General features: G+C 37.1%; 2 protein-coding genes across 3 annotated transcripts in view; one reads left to right on the forward strand and one right to left on the reverse strand.

Moving 5' to 3' along the window:
• Positions 1-1940, reverse strand: part of LOC107713281 (RING-box protein 2) — a 4900-nt gene extending 2960 nt beyond the window's left edge. The window contains exon 1 of one of the 2 annotated variants that reach the window (XM_016518748.1): positions 1675-1940. In XM_016518748.1, coding sequence (XP_016374234.1) covers positions 1675-1849 — 175 coding nt within the window. In that variant the 5' untranslated portion in view covers positions 1850-1940. The remainder of the gene's footprint in view (positions 1-1674) is intronic. The other variant, XM_016518740.1, reaches the window with a different exon arrangement.
• Positions 1941-3930: 1990 nt separating this feature from the next.
• Positions 3931-19043, forward strand: trpc6b (transient receptor potential cation channel, subfamily C, member 6b). Its single transcript, XM_016518771.1, has 12 exons — positions 3931-4186; positions 8077-8833; positions 9880-10065; positions 11276-11440; positions 11630-11846; positions 13505-13732; positions 14801-15065; positions 16359-16554; positions 17807-18010; positions 18225-18281; positions 18499-18574; positions 18907-19043. Exons 1-12 carry the CDS (start codon positions 4092-4094, stop codon positions 19041-19043), a joined length of 2583 nt encoding a protein of 860 aa, XP_016374257.1. The 5' UTR covers positions 3931-4091.
• Positions 19044-27187: the final 8144 nt, after the last annotated feature.

Consider the following 27187-nt stretch of genomic DNA (forward strand, 5'->3'; position numbering starts at 1 on the left):
GTGAGGGGCATAACATTTCTGTCTCACGCTTGAGGTATTCGGCCAATCATAACGCACTGGATAGCTGGCCAATCAGAGCCCACCTCGCTTTTCAGACCAATGAGCTAATTAAATCAACGCATTTCAGAAAGGCGGGGCATAGAGGAGAAACAATAATGTACAGTATGTGGAAAATAATGTGTTTTTTTAACCTTAAACCGCATAAACATTTCATTACATCAAATACACAAAATAATGTTCTTTTTAGCAACATCATATGACCCCTTTAACGTGTTCTGGACCATTACGGAAACACAGCGCTTGGTATAAACAGTTGTTTCAGCATCTGGGTGGAAAAAATTATGGAAAAGATGCACAACTCTGGAGCCTTCATGTAAACATGTGGCATGCTGCATTCATCAAATCAATGACAATGACACTGCAAAAATACAAACAAGAATGTTAACCTGAGAGTTCTCACAATGTACAGTGCGAAACGTCAGCTTATGAACACCCACCCAGGGTTAAGTATGAGCCGTGTGAAACTTGGAACAAGGTAACCCAGAATGATGCAGGGTTAACTATTTCACGTGTGATAAATGCTTATGAAATGTTCCTTTACACGGGGTTAAAAGTGGGGATTAGAATGACTATATCTTGGGTTAATGGCAGTGTGAAAACACTACACAATTGATTGGGCACTTTTGGGCATCAGATGCAGACTTTTTTTTTTTTTTTGGAGAATGATAGATACCTTCAAAATTTTCACATTAACTTCAAGCAATATAACATGATTTTATTATCGTAATTTTGACTTTATTCTTAAAATATAACCTGAGAGTTCTCACAATGTACAGTGCGAAACGTCAGCTTATGAACACCCACCCAGGGTTAAGTATGAGCCGTGTGAAACTTGGAACAAGGTAACCCAGAATGATGCAGGGTTAACTATTTCACGTGTGATAAATGCTTATGAAATGTTCCTTTACACGGGGTTAAAAGTGGGGATTAGAATGACTATATCTTGGGTTAATGGCAGTGTGAAAACACTACACAATTGATTGGGCACTTTTGGGCATCAGATGCAGACTTTTTTTTTTTTTTGGAGAATGATAGATACCTTCAAACTGTCATTTTGTTGTTACAAGTTCACGCGAACGTTTAAAGCGACATTTGTGTGCATTTAACGTTAAATGTGTTAGATTCAGAATTTTTGAGCATCACACTTGCATACAAACGTTGGATACAGGTTTCTTGTAGATATTCCATTGTTCCATTCAAAAATTTAAATATGCGAGTTTAAAATTCGATTCAACATCATGGCTCATTGGAACGTTCGATATATTATTTCGAGCGTTATTTTGGCTACGGAAGGTTCGATTCTCGTGTTTGTTTTAGAACTTGCGTTTGATCGTCTCAATCACGGCATTTTGCCATTATAGACACTTTTCAACGTTTGAGTCAGCATTTACTCATCTTACCACTTATGATTTCAACAAATGCTGTCTATGTAGGCAGCAGTATGTCATCGGTGTTATTTTGCTAAAAAACGACTCGGTGGTGGGTCAGCCGGATACAGGCAATGTTATCTGCCTGTTCATGGTCTGTTGAGGTAATCCAGAACCAGCTAAGAATCCCAGAAAGGTACACAAATGCTATTTCAGCTAGCCGGTTAGCTAGAAAAAAAACACTCACCCATTACTTGAACCCGACAAATAGCGCAAGTGTCACACTCCACATCCCAGCTCCACATGGCTACCGCATTCCACTTCTTGAGGGAGAACATCTTGTCTCCCCCTGATTTAGATCCAGAAGAACCGCTGTGAGTGTGCACTATACCCGGCTCATCACCGTCGTCCATCTCCGCCATGGCGAAGAGGCGCAGAAACAAAATGGCTGAGATAGGCTGGTCTGCAGACGCGCAAATCGGTCTCTCACTGGAGTTGACCGTAAACAGGCCCCTGCCTGGATGTGTTAAATACACTCAGTCAGGAACGTTTTCACACTTTCCCTTAATTTCTCCAAAGTACTATAAAACAACCATACTCATTCTTTCTTTCTTTTGAAACGCATTAAATTATTTAATTTGCATTTGTATGACTTCTTCATTTATGCATTTATTTGATAGGCCTATGTATTTTTATGAGTTTTTTTCACTTTCAGGTTCTGTGATGTACATATCTTTTATTTTTCACCTCTCCGTATTTTATAGGTTTTGCTCACCAATAAATAAATAAATAAATAAAAAGTAGAAATTAGAATTAAAACTAGAATGTATTCACTTGGTTTTACATGCAAGCATTATTATTATTATTTTTTTAAATAAAAATACTGAACGTGGCATGCTACATTTAAGCAATATCACATGTGTAAGAGTGCTGCTGCGAATTTTGACCTGGCTGTGATTGCTTGTGCCAACTGTCAACTTACAGTTGTGCCAAAAGTGCTATAGTGATGGTCACCCCAAATTCTTCTTTTTATTCTTTTCTTTTTTCTTTTTTGCATTATTACACAAAATGTTGATATGGGGTTTGGAAAGTTTTCAAACTCTAAAAGAAAAATCTGTAAATTTGGAGTTACGTGTGCAAATATTTCTGAAATTTGGCTAATAAAATAAAAAGGTCAATTTGTAACCTATGTCAGCTTTTTTATTATATATATTTTAAATAAAATACTGTATGATAATGTATTGCAACGTAAACGGATATTCAGAGTGCTGATATAATTTGCTGGTGATACTGCAAAGTTATGCTACATGAAATCCTAATCATCCTTTCAAAAAGACAATCTACGTCAATTCTTGTGGGAATTGTGGGAAGTCGTGGCCTAATGGTTAGAGAGTCGGACTCGTAACCCAAAGTTTACGATTGTAGGTGGGGGGAGTGAATGTACAGCGCTCTCTCCCACCTTCAATACCACGACTGAGGTGCCCTTGAGCAAGGCACCGAACCCCCAACTGTTCCCCGTGCGCCGCAGCAAAAATGGCTGCCCACTGCTCCGGGTGCGTCTTCACGGTGTGTGTGTGTGTGTGTGTTCACTGCTGTGTGTGTGCACTTTGGATGGGATAAATGCAGAGGGGAGTGAACAGCGCTCTCTCCCACCTTCAATACCACGACTGAGGTGCCCTTGAGCAAGGCACCGAACCCCCAACTGTTCCCCGTGCGCCGCAGCAAAAATGGCTGCCCACTGCTCCGGGTGCGTCTTCACGGTGTGTGTGTGTGTGTGTGTTCACTGCTGTGTGTGTGCACTTTGGATGGGATAAATGCAGTATGGGTCCGAGTATGGGCCACCATACTTGGCCACATGTCACGTCACTTTCTGTTACCATGATTTTGGCTACATTTAGATATTTTGGTCTGGTTAACAATCCTGAAAATTAAAAACCCTTCTAAAGACACAGTTATGTCAACTTATATTAATTATCTTGGCTTGTAGGATCTTGTTTGGTTCCTTTTTATCTATGTTTTCCCTCATACTACATGCATCCATATCATATAGGCCATATGCTGATCCATACCATCATGGAAGTCATGTTCCATCGTTGCACTTTTATTTTCACACTTTGTAAAACACACTGAGCCCTTGTAAAGTAAATGTATCATCATCATTGTATTATTATTATGCCAGCGCCCATGAGGGGGCGACCCGCTCCACGTATAATAATAATAAAAAAAGATTTTTGACCGTCTTTCCCTCATGTGACTGATAGCCTATTTGATATTTTCAAAAAGTACTGTTCATTACTTTGTCGCTTAAAATATTTATCTCAGCTCAGATACAATGTTTCAAATCGTACAATAATTTGCTTTAAAAATCACCTCATCAAACTAGAAAAGGCAGTGTCATTGAACGATTTCTACATTATAGCCGTGACGTCATCATACATTCGATTTGGGTGAACACATTCAATAAGCTTCCTGAACTACGCGCGTGTAGTCCTATGGACCAGACCGAAACCAGAGTTCGCATTTAAAAACAAAACAAAACAAACAAAAAAAACAGACTGAGGAGAATTTCACTTAACTTTGCATGGGCACATCTATTCCAGGGGTGAGCAGCTGTCTCGTGCGCTTCAGTAGCAGTGAGATATTCATGAAGACAGCAGCAAACCAATGTCCACTGATAACACTTCTGTTAAACACACTTCTGTCCATCAACGGATGAACACCGACTTTGAAAAGTATCCTTTACCACGGTATTGCAAGAGGTGAGTGCTGTTTATTTGACATTTTTGATACATACGAAGAAATGTTACAACATTTTAGCATTATTAGCAAAGTTAAGGACATTTTTACCGATTAAGTTTTCATAATTTTCATTGTTTTCATTGTGTATTTATTTGCTTTATTGTAGAATAGAATACTTTGTCATTGCACAACAGCACAATGACATTTAGTGCTTCTTCTCAGTGGTAGCCTACATTCACAAAAAACATACATACAAACAGATATAGACAGAAAAAAACATAAATAACAAAGAAGTATACCCTATTTGTAGCCTATTTGTTTGTTGATAGCTGCACATAGATAAATGACTCAAACTATGGCATGTTACATGTTCCTGAAGTATTGTTCCTAAAAAGTAGTCTTTAATGAAAAAAATATGTAAAGAACTGACATAAAAATAATTCTGTTTTTTGACATATGTCTATTTCAGGACAAACATTATATGCTGGGCCCAGTTCAAGGTGAATTAGGGTAATAACTACCAAACTGGAACAGTTAAAGATGCTGATGTAATTTTTGGATTTACTTTAATATTAGGGCAGACTGGGGCTACAGTAGTTGTCATAGAGAAGTTGTCACGAGGGCTGGATCTTAGTAACTGTAATATTTTGTGTTAAAAGGTCAGTTACACATGTTTTCCCTCTCTCTTTCATCTGTGGTCTTTATGTGGTCTGTATTTCAAGAACCAGTTAGTCTTTCAGCATGTTTTTGTAAATCTATGACAAATTTGAGCCCAGATATTTGACATTCTCCAACATTTAGCCCCTCACATGACGTCTGCTCTAGTCTCTCTTACTTGGATTATTATCACTCAACATACAGAACGTAGTCAAAGTTGTAAGAAGATCTCAGAGTTCTTGAATTTTAAAGGGAAAAGGTTTATATAGATTGAAAAAGACTGACACTGATAACAGTAGTTGTGCCCTTTGGCTACTGGGATGAGAATTTTCTTGAATAACTAAGACAGCATTAGTGTGGGAGGAGGGCTCATTGATCTCTGATTCAGTGCTGTCATTGCTACAGAAACAAACTAATTATTTCAACAAAATTAATCAATTTAAATGCAATCATTCAGGCACATCTTCATCCTTTATTCTTTTTCTGACATCTGTTACCTTGTTTTAAACAACCTTTCAAACTCATTGACTGAGTTTATACCACAGATGTTGCATGTTTAGAAAATTTTTCTAAATTAATATGCATCTTAGATGCAGGTGGAGTGTTTTTTTCTCAGAAATCTGTGAAGATGATGTACAACTAAACATTTAATTTGTCAAAAAAGTTCAGTAGCATGATAATGGACAAGCTGCAGGCTACTCAGAATTAAAAGTAGTTAGTCAAGCTACTAACAAACATATAGCTAACTATGTTGAAGCTGTTTAAAGGGGTCATATGATGCGATTTCAAGTTTTCCTTTCTCTTTGGAGTGTTACAAGCTGATTGTAAATATATTTTAAATATAAAACAATATCTTTTAACATATTGTATAATTTATAATGCAAAGAAAGCATTGTTTCCAAGCCTTATAACATAAGCTTGATGGAAAAATATGCCTTTATCTTCATTTTGGTAAAAAAACAAACAAAACAAAAAAAAACCTTCCTATATACAATTCACTGTATTTTCCCACAAAAATGACCACTAGTGGCAGTAAAAGGGCAACAACTTTTATTCCTGTTTTAATATCATTGTGTGACCTCACAACACTTTTACCACTGTGAATGATTGTAAAACCAGTAAACCAATAAGTTTTGACATTTACACAACTGGTACAGTACTACACTGTCCCGTGAAACATTCATTATGATAAAAGAGCTTAAAGATTCATAGAAACAAGTCAAAATGTCATGGTTGCTTAAGGAAAATTCATTTTTTATCTCACATTTGCTTATGTTACAATGACAGAACAGACATGGACGTGCCCGCGCACAAACATACAAAAGTTGACTAGTTTTTGAAGTACATTTTTAAAGATATTTTAAAACTTTTGCTGTATGGTTTAAAAACAGCTTTTATAAAATTGCAGGTAAGCCGCATAAAGGTCAAGTCGCATAGCTATTACATTCATAATGTAAAATACCGGTAAATAAAGCTAAATGTTTACTAACATTATCAATAAATACAGATAAACAAAGCTAAAAGCTATTTTAGTTCCTCTCACTCCATAACAAATCCTTTAAATTTAACGGTATTCAGAAAAATAATGAAAAATTGTATAAATAGTTAAACATTAACCCAAAACAAATTCATTGCTGCTGAAACTGAAACGGGCTTACATAGCCTACCTCTCTTATGCAGCACGAATCCACTCAAAAATGTTTCCATATTCATGATGTAGGCCTATTTGAATGCTATTATTTATAATGCTTTGAACTTCGTCCAATGCACGTAAATCATCCTTGGTGGGTGAATGCAATGGATTGTATTTCGGACTATTTAAATTGAGTAGTGTAACTTTTTATATGTTTGGTTGGCTTATTTTATTTTGATAATGAACAGCCTGCGATGTCAATATGCTATAGCCTAACTGATGTTGTGTGCACGCGTGAGGCGCCTGCGGTGATCACTTGATTGTTACAGCAGAATCAAAGATAAGAGTGAGTGAGACATCATTATGAAACTATAAAGAATCTACTTTTATTTGTGTACAGTCACAACAACAACAAAACACTGTGCTCTTCAAAACAAAGAAAATAGATGTCGCTTTCTGCCGTATTGATTTCCTTTCAGTGAACTTGTTGCGCATTAGAAAAATGGACAGAAACTTGCCATAGAACTTGTCACAGTTTTTCTTTCATTTTGTTAATCTGTGAATTAAGTCAAATATATTTCGCGAATAAGGCTATTTGTTTATTTTATACATGTGATTTTATTCAGTTTTTCTTCATTCATATAATTGCTTATATTTATGTTATTTCAGCTTTATTTCAATTAACATATATGTTTTTAAAAGTTTTAGTTAACTTTATCCTACCTTAATGGAAAAACATCCATAGAAATACAGTAGCTACACTTTCAATTTTACAGCTGTTTCAAGCCACAAATATTTACAGATATTAATTTAATGCCGGTCTGGGACAAAATTTTAGCCTAGCCGGGAGTCTCATACAGGCCACCATAATTTACATTACTTTTAAGAATAATTAAAAAATGTTGGAAAAATTACGCCAATGTAGAAAAAAGTTTGTGTGTAAATTCACTTTTTTATTGGTTTTATTTTGATAAACATTACACAGTACGCTATAGCAACAATATAACACGAAAAGAGTTTGTAACCCTATTAAAGCACGACATGAAATACAGTGAGTCAAATTTTTTCTTTTGCCCAAGCCCCAGGCCTGAGTGCCACTCACTGTGTCATAAAACATGCAAGAAGCAATGTAATATTATTTTGCAGAAATGTTGAGGTGAGATCTTCTAACGAGTTGCTTATTTCAAACACAGGGTGACATTTCGAACAAGCAAGAAGCAATGTAATATTATTTTGCAGAAATGTTGCACTGTAAAAAAGGATTTGAGACTTTAGCTTCCCCAACTCAATTTCAACACTGTTCACAATTATCACTGTTCTGCAAATTTTCACAAGCATAATCCAGTCATTTCAATAGTAATCCATGGGATCAGGAATTTCAAGTGAGGTCAAAAGACTTCCTCAAGCGGATTTTGCAACAGGTTCAAGTTAGTTGCATGAATCTACCGTGTTGACCAAAGCTGCTTGGCTTGAAAGTGACTTCTGTGTGAGCTGTGCTTCATATTTTTTGACAAAAGACAATGGACCCTTTTCCCCACAAAATTTCGCTGGAATGTCGCTAATGAGACCACATCTATTTAAAACAAGTTTTGTGATTTGATTTTCTCTCTGTTGGAATAGGTGGAGCAACGATGACCTTCAGAGGCATGCATTGGCTAAGAACCGGCGCATGGCTATGCGGAGACCGGCCTACATGTTTAACGCCCGTTACAATAGTCTATCGCCAACAGAAGAACGTTTCCTAGAGGCGGCAGAGTATGGAAATATCCCTGTCATCCGTAGGATGCTAGAAGAACTCCCAGATCTTAATGTCAACTGTGTGGACTACATGGGCCAGAATGCATTGCAGCTTGCGGTTGCCAATGAGCACCTGGAAGTGACGGAACTCTTGCTGAGGAAAGAGAACCTGGCCAGGATTGGTGACGCTCTGCTTTTAGCCATAAGTAAAGGCTACATTCGTATAGTGGAGGCCATTTTGGGCCACCAAGCCTTTGCGGACACATCTAAACTTACTAGCAGCCCCCTCCAGGCAGAGACGCAAGGCGACTTCTTTGCCTATGACGAGGATGGCACTCGGTTTTCCCATGATATTACACCCATTATACTAGCTTCTCATTGCCATGAATACGAGATTGTGCACATTCTGCTAAGAAAGGGCGCCCGCATTGCACGCCCACATGACTACTTTTGCAAATGCAACAGCTGCCTCTATCACCAGAGGCACGACTCTTTTAGCCATTCGCGTTCAAGAATCAATGCCTACAAAGGGTTGGCAAGCCCTGCCTACCTTTCCCTGTCCAGCGAGGACCCGGTACTGGCGGCTTTGGAGCTCAGCAATGAACTGGCTGTACTGGCCAACATAGAAAAAGAGTTCAAGGTGAGCACGATAGTATATAAGAGAAGAAAATTAAGATTCTGTTAGTAAAAATGGAACATGGAAGAATTTCTCATCCCAACTTAATGTTTCAATAGGATATATGTCATTGTCAACACAGTAATGGGGTTTGACCTAGCATTTCATTGGGTAATATCAAGTGATATAGAGTAATAAGAATATTAGGCGGGAAATACATTAGGAAAATGACAAGCAGCCAGACTAATGAGTTTAAGAGTTATGCTTTTTATGTAACTTTTAACTTTTTATGCAGAGTGCATATGGATGTGGGTGTACAGTCATGCTTGGTAGTTGGTGAGTCTGCAGCCTTTGCCATAGAGTGGGTGGCTCAGTTCTTACTTATAATATTATTGATGAGTTGAAGGTTTTGTTTGCTGATTGAGTCTTTAACAGATGGTAAGACTGCTCTCTAGAAAGTAAAAAAACTTGCATAACAACATGCCAGTTACATTCACTTTGCAATTATTAAGGATAATCATGCGGCAAACTCTGGCTGTTACCTAAATAATGCCAAGAAATGTGTTTGTAACACTTTACGATATCTTTCATTAAGCCACTGAAGATAAATGAAAGAGAATGTGAGTGGTGCTTGCCCATGGCAATATCAGTTTGGGGGTTACTGTTGCATGGTAATTTCTAGGGTGATTTGGATGTTTGCTAGGGCATTGGTAGGTGTTCTGCGTGTTAGTAGGTGGTTGATAGAGTGTTCTCGGAGATTGCTTTCTGTCAGGATCCCCATCTCTGTGATAGTCTCTATATAGGGTCCTTGCTGCTTCTTCAACGCTAACCTTCTTCAAAGTCTTTGAAATTTTTTCGCCCATTTTTTAACCCTCCAGGAAAACATTATAGTAAACTTCTTCTTAATAATGATTTGAGGTATAATTCACATCAGTAGCACAAATGTTGTGGGACAGGTTATGTGCCAAAGCTTAGGCTAATTCTTAGGTTTATGAGTTTGTTCAAATCACTAAGCCTAAGTATGAAAAATAGTATGTTTACAACAGATCTATGCTAATTTCCTTTTACAGAACGATTATAAAAAGCTGTCTATGCAATGTAAGGATTTTGTAGTTGGACTTCTGGATCTGTGTCGGAATACAGAGGAGGTGGAAGCCATTTTAAATGGAGACACAGAGGCAGGTGGCCACTTTGACAAGGGCGGCAGACCTAATCTAGTTCGCTTAAAACTGGCCATCAAATATGAGCTGAAAAAGGTAGGTTTCATAATAAACATTAATATTTAACACAGTGATTTCAGTAAGTGATATAATTATTAGGCGTAATTATTCAACTATTGTAGCATTAAAGGCAAGGTTCACCCAAAAATGACAATTATGTCATTAATTACTCTACGAGAATACATTTTGTGTGCAAAAAGAAAACTAAAATAACAACTTTATTCAACAATTCTTCTCTTCCGCGTCACCCTAGGGTAGGGTGACCATAAGGGCGATTTTTACGGGACGCACCCTTGCCAGGATTTCTATATTGCCTAAAATATCCAGGTTTTGTCTGTTTGCACTGTGCAGATCGATTGTTGTATGACATTATTTCACGAGAGCTATAGAGAGCAGAGCACACGGCTCCTTATGCTTTCAAATCGCTCTCGCGGTACTTTGGTGTCATACAACGATCGGTGCTCAGCTTCAAGTCGAACGAACGAACAAACAAACACGTGCGCGTATTTGCATCGCTTTGATCGTTCTCACCTTCTAACGCACGACGCGCCACGATTGGTCGATTATGTACAATACCTGCATGTTATTGGTCAAACTACTTTGGATGTTTTAGGCAATATAAAAATCCTGGCCAGGATGTGTCCCATATAAATGGCACATATGGCTACCCTACCCTAGGGTGCCATTTTAGAGAGTGCCACAATGCATGCGTGCACTCTCCTCTAAATGTTAACAAGGTGCAGCGCATGCGTGTTCCACGTCAGCAGCATCACATGCATGCGTTGTTTACGTGCAGGAAAAGGAAGGTCATACGACATGATACTCTCCAAAATGGCGCCCTAGGGTGACGCGGAGGAGAAGAATTGTTGTATAAAGTTATTTTTGTTTTTTTTTCACACAAAAATTATTCTCGTAGCTTTATACAATTACAGTTGAACCACTGATGTCACATGGACCATTTCAACGATTTCAACTGCCTTGATCGTGGTAGTACCCTTGCTGTCTATGGAGGGTCAGAGAGCTCTCGGATTTCATAAAAAATATCTTAATTGGTGTTCTGAAGATGAACGACGCTCTTGCAGGTTTGGAACAACATGAGGGTAATTAATGACAGAATTTTCATTTTTTGGGTGAACTATCCCTTTAAGTGCTAAAATACAACGGCTTAATGACTGTGCATGATGGCACAGTAATAAAAACATATCTGTTTACTGTATCTCTGCCTGCTCTGATGCTTCCCACACAGTTTGTAGCCCATCCAAACTGCCAACAGCAGCTTTTGTCCATATGGTATGAGAATCTGTCAGGGCTCAGGCAGCAAACCACAGCTGTCAAGTTGCTGGTGGTTCTGGGGGTGGTGGTTGGACTTCCCATCCTGGCCTTACTGTACTGGATAGCACCCTCAAGCAAGGTTAGACTGTAATAACCTGAACCGTTAGTCACTGTGAATTCATCCATGGCACTGAATTTCTTTCCTGCTTATGTGATATTATGAGTAAGAAAATAAAATGATGAACACAATGCTGTTTCTGATTTCTTACTAAAGTTACATTGCTTCAGAACATTCTTTATTTATTTTGTGCAATGTTTTTGATTATAGTTGGGGAAGATCATACATGGACCTTTCTTAAAATTTGTGGCACACGCAGCTTCTTTCACAATCTTTCTTGGCCTTCTCATAATGAATGCTGCCGACCGTTTCGAAGGGACATCTCTCTTACCAAATATGACCATCCATGACCACCCCTCCCAGTTGTTCCGCATGAAGACCACCCCTTTTACCTGGATGGAAATGCTGATTATTTCCTGGGTCGTAGGTCAGACATCATCTCTCACTGTGTTACACAACAACAAATCAAACGTTTATTTTGGATCAGATCATTTACTCACTTGCATGATGTTGCAAACCTGTATGTCTTCTGTTGTCTGATTGATATTTTATACTTTGTTTAGGAAGTCAAAGGCCTTTTAGTGTAATTTGAAAAATTGTCCCCCTTCAGGTTGTGGTACTTTATGAAGTTAACATAAGAGTAGCTTTTATATTGTTAGTAGTATTTTAAGAAGAACACTTACTGGACTGAAGCAACTTTACTTTATTATCTATACATATTTTTCAGAAGAAAAAAAAAAACGTTAAAATGTGAGTAGCAAATATGATACATAAGACTTGAGGAATGTGTATTTGCATTATATGTTTCCCCACCACAATAAAAACTACAGAGTTTTGATCATAAAACTATGCACATTTTACTTTTTGGCTACATAAATATTAGCAACTGCACCAAAGTATTGAGCATGAGCTCCATATTATACTATAGAGCCATAAATGTCTGGTGTATCAAATGTGAAAACCTGCTATGAGCAACACGAAACTAAAGGTTCAAAAATACTCTTCCATTTGACTGTTTCCCACAGTGATGCATTAAAATGAATCCCAAATGACTCATGCAAGCACACAATAATTCATAGGTCACAACACTTTGAACTGTCTAACATCTGTCACATCTGCACTAACAAAATCTATTACAAATATTTGTAGAAATGATCTGTAAAGCAATCATGTTAAAGGGATACTCCACCCCAAAATGAAAATTGTGTCATTAATCACTTACCCCCATGTCGTTCCAAACCCCTAAAAGCTTCGTTCGTCTTCGGAACACAATTTAAGATATTTTGGATGAAAACCGGGAGGCTTGTGACTGTCCGATTGACTGCCAAGTAAATTACACTGTCAAGGTCCAGAAAAGTATGAAAGACATCGTCAGAATAGTCCATCTGCCATCAGTGGTTCAACCGTAACGTTATGAAGCGACGAGAATACTTTTTGTACGCGAAGAAAACAAAAATAACGACTTTATTCAACAATTCATCTCCTCTGTGTCTCTCCGCATCACCATAGCGCTATTTTGGAGAATAACCACTGAACGCAAGCAACATACGCTATTCTGTGTCAGCCGCGGTGCACGGATGCGCTGTTTTCGTTCAAATCAAAGCGTAAATACAGAAGAGCGTACGCTGCTTGCGTTCAGTGGTTATTCTCCAAAATAGCGCTACGGTGATGCGGAGAGACACAGAGGAGACAAATTGTTGAATAAAGTCGTTATTTTTGTTTTTTTCGCATACAAAAAGTATTCTCGTAGCTTGATAACGTTACGGTTGAACCACTGATGGCAGATGGACTATTCTGACGATGCTTTTCATACTTTTCTGGACCTTGACAGTGCAATTTACTTGGCAGTCAATGGGACAGTCACAAGCCTCCCGGTTTTCATCCAAAATATCTTAAATTGTGTTCCGAAGACGAACGAAGCATTTACGGGTTTGGAACGACATGGGGGTAAGTGATTAATGACAAAATTTTCATTTTGGGGTGGAGTATCCCTTTAATTAAAAAAAAAGAAATACATTTTAAGACATTAAATGACTTTGAGTGCATGCACTCTAATTACCTGTCTCTTTCTTCTTCCAATTAAAGGAATGATTTGGGCTGAATGTAAAGAGATATGGTCTCAGGGTCCTCGGGAATATCTGCAAGAGCCATGGAATTTGCTGGACTTTGGAATGCTGGCCATTTTTGTGACTTCATTCATTGCTAGATTTATGGCGTTTTGGCATGCAAATGTTGCACAGAATTACGTCGACAAGCACTACACAGATCTATCAAACATTACCTTGCCCCTTGAGATAGAATACTATCGTCTTGGTGAGTAATGCTGTCAAAAAAAAAAAGAAAAAAAAGATGATTATGGTTTCTACATCATTACTTCAATGAAAAATTATTTTTGCAAAACTTTATTTTTGTGCAGTGTTTTAAATTATAGTTGAGGAAGATCATACATGGTACTTTCCTAAAATTTGTGGCACATGCAGCTTCTTTTTTGACCTTCTCATCATAAAAAAAAAAAATTAAAAATGATAAAAGAAATGATTATGATTTCTACTACATTAATTAAGAAATTACTTTTGTAAAACAATGTATGACACTTTGGATAAAATAATTTACCAAGTACATAAATGTAAATGTAACACATTTATTAATTATTTTATTTATTTACAAAATTATTTTTGTATTTCCCACTGATATATTATTCTACTCCGATATGACAATGATGTGGTAGTGAGTTCATCCCTGTTGGCTGATCAATCTAGTTGACCTAAAAACTGTACATGTAAAATATATTCGATTCTTCATTATTTGCATAGATTAACTGATTAAAATGCATGATACTGTATAGTAATGTGTAGTTCAGAGATATACATTATGTCAGTAAAGACAGACATAGCACTGTCAGTATTAAAGCAATAATTTTAGGAAAATAAAGATGTGAAAACTAAATGTGAAAACGTGAAAACTAAACTACAGACAAAGGATGTGAAAACTAAACTACAGAAAAATAATAAAGTTGGGAAAAAACAGGTAGAAAAAACACATGAAAACAAAATTATATAACGAAAGAATCTTTTTAGAAACTATATTTTCAGCTTTGAACATTTTTGATTACTAGAAGAAATTAACTTTAAAAGTTCAGTCCCTTTTGGAAAATGTCAACTTCAGTATTTCTGTCAATTAAATCCTTCTTCCTAGGACCCCTTTAGACTCTTGACGTTCCATGAGACATGCATTTGGTTTAGAGGTTAATGAAGTGCAAAACCAACACTGACAAGATTGGTTGACACCAATGACTTTTTTTTGTTTGTTGTTGAATACTTTCAGCTTGACCTTTTAGACAACATGCTCAACCTTAACAAGCTTCCTTTGTACACATTTCAGCTCGCGTCCACTGGGTTCCTTCAGACCCTCAGCTGATCTCTGAGGGCCTTTATGCCATCGCAGTGGTTCTGAGCTTCTCTCGGATTGCGTACATCCTACCGGCGAATGAGAGCTTTGGGCCCTTGCAGATCTCTCTGGGTAGGACTGTGAAAGACATATTTAAATTCATGGTGATCTTCATAATGGTGTTTGTGGCCTTCATGATGGGGATGTTTAACCTCTACTCGTACTATCGTGGAGCCAAGCAGAACGGCGCCTTCACAACGTAAGCAATGGTTAATTCACATCAATTCCTTTGATGATTGTTTGTCTTGTCCTTTGTAATTGCATCACATCCGTGTCTTTATTAGTTATATAATTACAAAAACGCTCAGAGCCTTTGGCAGCAATGCATAAGGACATACTGGAAGTAGGCGTTTGGCAAATTTGATTATCATGACTACCACACCATGACCATGTCCATGTGGACATGAGAGTGAATAAGTGTCCAGGACTCTTCATACTCTGTAAAAAGGCTCAGGGTAATATGAAATAGACAGTGCAATTCATTAAAGACCTTGTGAAATCAAAATTGGATGGTTGTGGCTTTTATGATGTCTAGCTTTGAGGTCATATATTGAGGTCCAACCCAATCTCATGAGAAAATTAAGTATTTTATGAGTTGGCGATTTTATATGAATTCATACAGTTTGTTTTGTATGAAAACGAATGATTTTATTTTATTTTTTTGAAGAAAACTAAGCATGAAGGTCCACCTCCAAAGCCTAAACCTAATCATCGGTCAGGGATGCATTTCCCAAAACCATCGTTAACTAACTATGGTCGTTAGTTCCATTGAACTCTATTGGTAACCACGGAACTTGTGACCATAGTTGCTTTTGGAAAACGCACCCCTGGTCGGTTGGATGTAAGCAGATTGTAAAATTCATAGAAATTCACCACCACTGTTGTTGCTTGATGGTATTTATTATCAGATTATTTTATTTTCATAATTATAAACACACTGGATTGTAGAGAAAATAGTTTTACCGTTTACTGAATAACTTATGTTATTCTTTGTTATTTTCCTAAGAGAAAGACTCTTAGACTGACCTTAAATGACCTTAAAGCCTACAAACAGACTAGAAAACACAAAGCAACATTTTGGGTAGCATTTTGTAATAAGGTCCCATTAGTTAACATTAGTTAATGTATTAACATAAACTAATAATGTGCAATTCATTTGTTACAGTATTTCTTAATCTTTGTTAATGTTAGTCAAGTATTAACAGATATCACTTTTGATTTTAATATGTATTAGTAAATATTAAAAATTAACATGAACTAAGATATATTTTTCATTATTCATGTTAGTTAACAAATGGCACCTTATTGTAGAGTGTTACCAAATTAAGTAATTTGACGTATTCATATAATAAAACATACTTTCATATATGTGTATGTATATGTGATAAATTAGGAATTCAAATATATTACATGACAACATAATTATCATTAAAATGATGAATGAAATGATATAACCCAAACTAAAGGAAGTTGCCTGTTTCCTCTTCTCCAGGGTTGAGGAAAGCTTTAAAACTTTATTTTGGGCTATTTTTGGACTTTCTGAGGTCAAGTCTGTTGTCATCAACAACGGCCACAAATTCATTGAGAATATTGGCTATGTACTTTACGGAGTCTACAACGTTACCATGGTTATCGTCTTACTCAACATGCTCATCGCCATGATCAACAACTCATTTCAGGAAATTGAGGTAATCATATTCTGAAAGGAGATCTGTGGATAGTAGGATGGTACAGGCCTGGGGCAAATGTCCAGACACCATCATTTCCCATTCATACTCCCTTTTAAATGAGATACAGATCCTTTATAGTACTGTTGCATTTGTTAAAATGCAATGGGAAGTCCTCTCTGGTTACAGTAGAAATTGATTTTTGTTGGTTTTATAAATGACAGCCTGTTTGTGTAAAAGCAACTTGGCCTTCACAATATATTACAGTAGCACCCAACAGTGAAATATGAATTGTTCATGCATTGGACGAAAAATACAACAAATATAGTTGCTGCTGCAAAGCAAGAATGTCATTATCAATCCATAAAAGATTTATTACACCAGAGAGGTCTGATGTGGTTACAGGAAACAGGAAGTTATTTTTGATGCTTTTTATTGCCATCTGGGGATCTCATTATTTGACCATTACTAATATGTCAACAGCATTTGGTTTCATCAGATGCTCATGCTACAAATTCAAATTCAGTGTCATTTAGTTCTTACGTACACTCTTAAAAATAAAGAATCTTCATTGGCATCTATGATTCCGTGAAGAATCTTTAACATTAATGGAACCTTTCCATTCCACAAAAAGGTTCTTTATTGTGGAAAAGGGTTATTCAAAAGATCTTTACACTAAGAAAAATGTTACTTTTAAGAACTGTTCCATGAAAGGTTATTTGGGGAACCCAAAATGGTTCTTTAATGACATTGCTGCAAAGCCCCACTTTTGTAACTTTTATTTTAAGAGTGTAAATAGGGATATATTTAGTATATTATTAGTATATTTCATTTGATGTTAAGAGTGTATATAGAGAAGACTGAGGCTAGCTGTCACATGAGGAAATTCTATAGCTCAGTAAAGATTCAAAATATGCACTTTCTCTAGCAGTAGCTTTATATATTTGGTTTCAGACATCTAGTTAAGTTAATTTTTTATGATTTCTGTCCTTCAAACGTAAATCCCAAAATTATAAAACTAAACTTATAAAATCTACATTTTACACTTCTTTAGGTAAAATGGTTTTCTTAAAAAGTGTATCTGTGCTACCTTTATGTTTATAAATGATACTTTGATGATAGACATTTTGGTTATTTAAAGCAACACTATTCATACATGTATTAGTGTGAAATAATAGTTGATGCCACTCTAAATGTACCTATATGGAAATTATTTAAAGGCATTTCCAGTGAAATGTCACTTGCCAGTACTTTGTGTATATCTTTGTAACAGGATGATGCAGATGTGGAGTGGAAGTTTGCCAGGGCTAAGCTGTGGTTTTCATACTTTGAAGAAGGAGGGACGCTGCCTGTGCCCTTTAATCTCATCCCCAGCCCAAAATCAGTCATCAGCCTGGCTATGAATCTCAAACAGCTCCTGCTAATACCTCTTCACAGACACAAAGAGGACCTGAAGGAGGACACGGAGCTCAATGAGGTGAGGTGGAGGAGAGACATTCTTAAATCAAAGAGAGAGAGTTTTCTCACAACATTGCTTTGCATTTTATTTATATAATGATGTGGGGTTCATTTTTATTGGTATTTGGTTCCCTCTTATGGCCAGATTGTGCAACAACATGAAGAGCTTTTGATTTATTGAAAGAACAAAATAGTTTGGGTTTGATATTCACAAAGAAATTATTTCTTTTTAGTCGGGTAAACAAAAAGAATCCAGTGAGAAGAGTTCACCTCATACAAGTCGTTACCAGGTAAAACACAACTCTGACAAGTCACCAATAGAATGCTGAGAATAAAGAAATCACAGAACGATATTAGAGACAAGAATTTAGATTTCCAACATAGTTTACTGACAGTGATCAGTAATGGCAGAGACTGACCAATCAGAAGAAGCTATTTTGGAAAGTATCTTTTAGGATCTGACAGAATCTTCGAAAATAAATTTGGTGCTATTTTTTCTCTCCACAGAGGATCATGAAACGGCTAATCAAACGATATGTGATCAAAGCGCAGACTGACAAAGAGGGAGATGAAGTCAATGAAGGTACAATGTTGTTCCAAACCAGACTTTGTGCTGTTAATTACATTTAGATCATTTTTGTGATATCCGTCCTCTAAACTAAACCTCCCTTTATTATAAAACGTATTTTATATATATATATATATATATATAAACGTATGTTTGTAAAATGGTTTGCTTTAAAACTGTTTTATATTTTTATTTATTGTTAGGTTTCATTTTTTATTTAAAATGTGGTCCACTGGAACTACTTTTCTAGGTGGACTTCTGGTTGTGTGTCAGTGATCCAGTTATGTAAGCATATCACTGATGATAGAAGGTCTTTATCAATCTCTGACGTGTCTTGTGTCTTACAGGGGAGCTAAAGGAGATAAAGCAGGATATTTCAAGTTTACGCTATGAGCTGCTGGAGGAGAAATCCCGTCAGACGGAGGAGCTAGCAGAACTGGTCAGGAGACTGGGAGAGAGAATAACCGGTCAACGAAACCTGTAGTTTTTCTCAATAGTAACAATCTTTTCATTATTCTCAGTGGTGATTCTCATTAATATTATAATACATAAATAATGCTTTTTCCATTTAAAATATCATCAAATAAGGGTAGTACACCTAATAATGACATATAAATACTTGGGAAAAAAAAAACATGACTATATATTTAATAGCATATCAGAACTGGGGTGCTAAATCCATGAAATTCACAATGCAAAACTTCTTAATCATACTAAAATAGGCTTCCTTTTCCTTTTTTTATTATTGTTTTTGGGGTGAAATATGACCAGGGGCCCGTTCTTCGTACGTCGCTAGCTCAGTTAGTTGGATTTGATTGTTGACGATTTGGCATGATCTTGGATTGTTTGGTTCTTCGAAGCTCATCCCGGAGTTGCTGTCATAGCAACAGGTCCGTAAGCTTAAACCTGCTCGGAAGCAGGCTTATTTCATGTAAACAGGATTAGATTGCATCTTCTTAAGCAGAATTGATACTTAAAATCTGTCCACTACCACCGCTACTTTATTACAAGAGTACCCTACTAATCCAGGGACAATAATTAAAAAATAATCCGTTCTTCATACGTCGCTAACTCCGTTAGCTGGATTTGATTGTTGACGATTTGGCATGATCTTGGATTGTTTGGTTCTTCGAAGCTCATCCTGGAGTTGCTGTCATAGCAACAGGTCCGTAAGCTTAAACCTGCTCGGGAGCAGGCTTATTTTATGTAAACAGGATTAGATTGCATCTTTTTAAGCAGAATTGATACTTAAAATCTGTCCCAGCCACCGTTACTTTATTACAAGAGTACCCTACTAATCCAGGGACAATAATTTAAAAATAATAATCATTTAAAAATGTATTTAAAGATAATATAATAATATTGTGTAGTCTTTAATACAACAGACACAGCCAGCTTTACTCACTGAAAGATTTATTCGTCATAAAATTATTACTTCATAATTGTATTCGAGTCTTACACACATGCTATACAGATAATATAGAGTCGTGCATTAATTTGAGTGCTGGCAGCTATTATGGGAGTGGCTTGAAGGAGCGCAGGAGATGCAGATAACATGATCTTGACCCTTAAGAAACTTTAATTAATGCTGTCACGTAACAAATCTTTTCAAATATAAAATTAAATGAATTGCTAATTGCTACATTGAAATAAAAATGTAAAGCCTGTACAAAAATTTGAAATCGTGAATATAAATAATTGAGAATCATGTAAAAAAAATTAATAAAATAAAAACACATTTCAGTTATCTATTATAACATTTACGTAGGCCTAGTTTTGTTCGCTTGGCTGTTTCCTTATAAAAGTTCAGAAATTGGTCAAGTTTTTCGTCAGGTGTCTTTTTTAATTATATGATGTCATTACGTTGCTGTCTTGCCGAGAGCCAATCGCTGCATTGCTGATCGTGGTTTCAAGTATCGTTACATAGCCCCTTTTAAACCAGCCCATGAACGCGCAATTATCTCAGATAACTCAATCCAGCCATACTAATTCAATAGATAACGCTTTTTAAAAATGACTATGTGACCTTACATGCTTGAGTCTCTATCGCTGTATATTTCCAACTATATAAACTAACTTAAGTTTCACTTGTGACTGCACTGATAAAGCAAGATCATTTCTTTTATTTGTCCTCTTTCATGAACAAGTACTTTTTTCATTTTAAATGCATTTCAATTCATCATATTCTTCAGTCTCGTAACCTTTAGCAAAACCTTTAACCTTTAACCAAGGCTCGTGATTGGCTGTTCGCCAGTGATGTCACACGCGCTCCACAAACTCAGGATCAAAGTCGGAGTTGACAAAGAAAGTTGATGATCAGCATCATGGTACCAACAAAGCTGGATTGGAGTGGTTTGGATTCGTCAACTCGAAACTAATCCTGTAACTCTGAATTTGTTCATCTACCATCATGGTACAGGCCCCTGGACCGGTCGGCTTTCAATAAAATGCATTTTCATGTGAACATAATGATATTGTTTTCTTGTTCATAATTCAAGGTAAATTGTGGGCTAACCTGCTCCGGGGCAGGTTATGTTCTGAGTTAGAGATCTCAAACTGAAATTGGACCAATCAGATGTGAACAAAGTGACACATGTCTGACACAAAAAAGTCACTCCCCCAGTTTAACTTGCTCCAAATTAAAGGTCACTAGTACTAAAAAAATGTCTGGCTTTAATGATAATTACTTAGAGTTATTTTATATGATTTAGATAATTATATGATTTATATTATTCCATTACACACAAGCAATTTTAGTTTAACAGTTATTATAAATCATTTATTTTCAATGAACGTTAATATATACAGATCGTATGTAATATAAATAAGCTGTAGAATCAATAGATAATGCTTTAAAAATGACTACGTGACCTTACATGTTCGAGTCTCTATCGCTGTATATAACAAGTTTCACTTGTGACTGCACTGATAAAGCAAGATCATTTCTTTTATTTGTCCTCTTTCATGAACAAGTACTTTTTTCATTTTAAATGCATTTCAATTCATCATATTCTTCAGTCTCGTAACCTTTAGCAAAACCTTTAACCTTTAACCAAGGCTCGTGATTGGCTGTTCGCCAGTGATGTCACACGCGCTCCACAAACTCAGGATCAAAGCCTGAGTTGACAAAGAAAGTTGATGATTAGCGTCATGGTACCAACAAAGCCAGATTGGAGTAGTTTGGTTTTGTCAACTCGAGACTAATCCTGTAACTCTGAATTTGTTCATCTACCATCATGGTACAGGCCCCAGGGGTCAGTTACATAAACACAGCCATGTAAGGCTGTGTCTTTATAACTAGCCTGGTCAACTAGCAGTTAGCCAAAGGATATTTATTCTAAAATTAGATTTAAGTTTTTATGCAGCCGACTTAGAAAGACGTAATTACCAGTCTTAAAGAATACAAATTTACTAGTCTGATCAGATTATTCAACTGGTCCCAGAACATGTTTTTAATAGGGAGACTCAGTTGTGAGAATTCCTCTATTGCATTACTCTTTACTCTTTCCTCAAAATTAAGTAATTTTTGTTTGTTTTTTAAGCAAAGTTTCCTCTGGAGAGCACTAATTCTGCAAAAAAAGAAGCTGAAATTAAATTAAGTAAAAATGCTAAAACATTTCTGAATTACTTTTTTTATGGAGAGTCACGTTTTTGGTACTGACAATGCTAATAATTCTGCTGTTAGCCATTGTGTTGCCATGCTGTGTCATAATCTAAATATGCTATGTTACAAAGGCAAAACACAGGAACTACACAGCACAGAGACAAATATTTAGTTTGATTGAATTTGATTTGATTTCATCATACTCGGTTTTCACTGAAGCTGTGCACCGGAGAGTCAAACCTATGTGACAGAACAGACCACAGTCTGGGAACTAATGTCACTGCACATGTGTAGTCACTGTGTTTTGCATGGTGTTATTGATGTTGTTGACTTTGGAAATCTATCATATTTGATCATGTTATGATTGTTGTTTAAGAGTCATGGTCCACCACAAATGTTTTATTAATTATAAATTATTCATTGTGTGAAGTCTGACAGTTAAAAAATGTCAGTCTTACTGCAGAGACAATGGTATATTTATAATAAAAAAAAACGTAAAAATAAATGTTTCTTTAATGGTGGTAAATTGTGCTTTCATTTCATTTGCCCTCTTTTGTACTTTTATGTTAACACATATGCACTGAACCCTAATAAATTCACTACGCTCTGTAATGAATTTGAATTGAATTTGAATTTGAGTAATGAAGTTACTGTAATGAATCTACTGAGATTCTCAGTAATCCCTCATTTTGGTAGTGTGGTTTATCATAATTCAGACACCAGATGTTATCAGACAATTTAGGTTGTTGAGAAAATAATCCCTGTTTCACTTATTAATTATAGGTCCCAAATCTATTAAAGGGGTCATATGATGCTTTTTTTAAAGATCATTATTTTGTGTATTTGGTGTAACAGAATATGTTGACATGCTTTAATGTTCAAAAAACACATTATTTTTCAAATATTGTACATTATTGTAGGTCCTATATGCCCCGCCTCTCTCAAACGCTTCGTTTTCTACAAAGCCCCCTCCTTTGACAAGCGCAGTCTGCTCTGATTGGCCAACTGACCCAGTGCATTGTGATTGGCCAATCAGAGCAGACTGCTCTGATTGGCCAGCTGACCCAATGCATTGTGATTGGCCGAACACCGCAAACACTCGTCGGGAAAACTTAAAATCGCATCATATGACCCCTTTAAGCACCGCAGTCACGGATTCCGTCACACACATTATCGAGAGTACCATGACAAAAAGTATTCTCGTAGCTTCGTAAAATTACGGTTGAACCACTGATGTCACATGGACTATTTTAACGATGTCCTTACTGGGCCTGGGAACATTTCAGTTGCATTATTGTCAATACAGGGTCAGAAAGCTCTCGGATTTCATCAATAATATCGTAATTTGTGTTCCAAAGATGAACAAAGGTCTTACATTTCCAAACTATTAAAGCGTGACTATCGGACAATCAAGCGGTTTGTTGTCAATAACAATCAGCGAGGTTACAAAAAATGTGAAGAAAAGTTGCAAATTACCAGCAAAAGATCTGCAAAGACTTGAGCGTGAGCGTGAAACCACCAGAACTTATTAGCCTCCAGTGCTACCATTTTCTACAACTGCAACTTCTCTGGAATCTCCAGAAGTTCAAGGTGTCAGGCTCTGCTTGTTACAGGGCGAATGAGACGTGAGACGTGCGAATCCATTTGCAAGCTTTAAGGACGTGGTCAAAACAGGCGAGGGTCAGGCAATGGCAAACAGGTATATAGAAGACAAAACAAGAGCAGTCCAGTAAACAAGCGAGGGCCAGTCGACGGCGAACGTAATCCAACAGGGCGAGACTAGAGGAATAATCCAGGTACAAGGCAAAGGTCAGAACATGAAGAAACACAGACAAGGCAAGACTAAGCTAAGACTAGGAAACGTCAAGCAGGCTCCGTAAGGTAGCTATCAGCTATAGCAGTGAAACACGCTAAACAATACTCGGCGATCGGAGCAGGAACTGAGTGGGTGTTATGTAGTGTGTGTGATTGGTCTCAGGTGAGCGTGTGATTAGTGAAATGGTGCATGGGAAAAGTAGTCCGTGGTGACGTGCAACAGTCAGTGTAGTGAGAGAGTCAATATGATGGACGAGTGACCTCTGGTGGCGATCGGATGGAAGTCCACGGACCGGATTCGTGACACTGCTCTTGCTAAGGTAAAAAGCTGAAACATGACCCCTAGTTAACAAATCTTTCTTTGCGTGCACATTTGGGCGGCATTATGCAAATATTTCCACATAGTGAGGTAGATATGTGGGGGCGTGTTAGAACGAGCCGTTTTAGGGGGGCGTGGCAGAGTCTTAACTTTGATAAAGAATATCTCTTTGGTTTTGAGACTTTAGTCTTTGCAACTTCAGGGATCTTATCTATGCACAATCAGCTTGTAACACGCCAAAGAGAAAGGAAAACTTAAAATCGCATCATATGACCCCTTTAAGCACCGCAGTCACGGATTCCGTCACACACATTATCGAGAGTACCATGACAAAAAGTATTCTCGTAGCTTCGTAAAATTACGGTTGAACCACTGATGTCACATGGACTATTTTAACGATGTCCTTACTGGGCCTGGGAACATTTCAGTTGCATTATTGTCAATACAGGGTCAGAAAGCTCTCGGATTTCATCAATAATATCGTAATTTGTGTTCCAAAGATGAACAAAGGTCTTACATTTCCAAACTATTAAAGCGTGACTATCGGACAATCAAGCGGTTTGTTGTCAATAACAATCAGCGAGGTTACAAAAAATGTGAAGAAAAGTTGCAAATTACCAGCAAAAGATCTGCAAAGACTTGAGCGTGAGCGTGAAACCACCAGAACTTATTAGCCTCCAGTGCTACCATTTTCTACAACTGCAACTTCTCTGGAATCTCCAGAAGTTCAAGGTGTCAGGCTCTGCTTGTTACAGGGCGAATGAGACGTGAGACGTGCGAATCCATTTGCAAGCTTTAAGGACGTGGTCAAAACAGGCGAGGGTCAGGCAATGGCAAACAGGTATATAGAAGACAAAACAAGAGCAGTCCAGTAAACAAGCGAGGGTCAGTCGACAGCGAACGTAATCCAACAGGGCGAGACTAGAGGAATAATCCAGGTACAAGGCAAAGGTCAGAACATGAAGAAACACAGACAAGGCAAGACTAAGCTAAGACTAGGAAACGTCAAGCAGGCTCCGTAAGGTAGCTATCAGCTATAGCAGTGAAACACGCTAAACAATACTCGGCGATCGGAGCAGGAACTGAGTGGGTGAAAAAACTGATCAAAACTTATGAAACATGATATAATTAGCAGTGTTTACTACAGCAATCACCACTATTGGCCACTGTCGTAAATATACCACTGTCGTAATTACAACGGCTAGCTCTACACATGCATTTTTTGAATTTCGTAAATTACACCAAACTTTGATGCTCCCAGAACAGTTTAGTGGGGAGCGTGGAAAAGATTTGCAAGCGATTAAGCAAAAACATACACTGTGTACTTTTTTATAGCCTACACATATAAAACACGCTGTGCTCTTGCTAAGGTAAAAAGCTGAAACATGACCCCTAGTTAACAAAGATCACAAGCTGCAGCATGGACTGGGCCAAGAAATACATGAAGACTCATTTTTTGAAAGTTTTATGGACAGATGAAATGAGAGTAATTCTTGATGGAGTAGACGGCTGGGCCCATGGCTGGTTCACTAATGGACACAGAGCACCAGTTGAGTCAGTCAACAGCACGGTGGAGTTGGTGTAATGGTGTGGGCTGCTGTTATTAATGATGAGCTAGTTGGAACCTTTTGGGTTGTAGACGGACTAAAATGAAATCCCAAAACTACTGCCAGTTTCTTCTTAAAACAGTGGTACAAGAAGAAGTCAGCTGCATTCAAGAAAGCCATGATCTTTATGCATGACAATGCTCCATCACATGCAGCCAAGTATTCCACCATTTGGCTTTCCAGAAAAGGATTCAAAGATGACAGAATAGTGGCCTGGCCCAAATGAGAACTTGAGAAACCAACACAGTAAACCACTGCAAGAAACCTTTAAGTTCAAGTTATTTCCTTGTTAGAAACTCCTACAGTATGTGAAAATTGTATCTGGTCTTCTAGGTAATTCTGTTCAACCCAGAGGTTCAGATTACCAGGGATAGGTAGTTTACACACACAATTGTTATGCTATTCATCCTAGAGGTTTCTCTAATAGACGTCTATCACGACACATTTTAAATTCCGGTCTCAAGGTAAGAGGCAGAGATGCTACACCATAGTTCAACCTGACCTCTCGAGAGCCTCAAACCTTTTTTTCCCACCATACAGATATAATTTACCAGGTGCTTCTGGAAATGAGTCAGAAATAGCAGAGGTGAAAAGCTTTTATTAGCATTGGTTGACTTGACTACCAGTGCTCTGACCTCAATAACAGCTTGCTTGACTGCATCCATTAAATTATATCCCAACATGAGTAACAGTTTTGTATCATTGTTCTTTTTCCTGCTAATCTCATTGTACATTATCTAGCTTGTTACACTGCTGCTTCATAAAAACATAAATACATAGATCTGAAATATTGACTGGATTTGACTGGACTGAATTTTTTATTCAATTATTGACCAATCAGAATCAAATAAATAAACAATAAGTCATGAAGTACTGTGATTTGAGTTAAAATTATTTTGTGACACAAAATTATATATCTAATGTAGATTGCCTGGGACTATTATTTTGTAGACGTTATGCAAAAATGCTAAAAGCTTGACCAAGTATTCCAGAGATTCATGTAATAATTTATTATACTCTAAATTGTCTAATTATGGTAGCACAAGATCACATTTTTGTGTTTTTCTTATGGGGCTAGTTTGCCATCACACCAGTGTCACAGCTCAATGAAGCTTGGTTGCCAAGGTAATCGGAAATAATGCCTTGAAGACGCAGGAAGGGGAAGAAAAGAACCTGTTTGGTCACTTTGACCCTCTCAGCTGAGCACTCTGATGTAAGAAGTGTGAGAGAAAAAGACTTTGAATTAGATTTGGAGAACAGGAAAGTTTTGCCACCATTGGGCT

Source organism: Sinocyclocheilus rhinocerous, unplaced genomic scaffold (assembly GCF_001515625.1).
Source record: "Sinocyclocheilus rhinocerous isolate Xijiao unplaced genomic scaffold, SAMN03320098_v1.1 scaffold2931, whole genome shotgun sequence".
NCBI lineage: Eukaryota > Metazoa > Chordata > Actinopteri > Cypriniformes > Cyprinidae > Sinocyclocheilus > Sinocyclocheilus rhinocerous.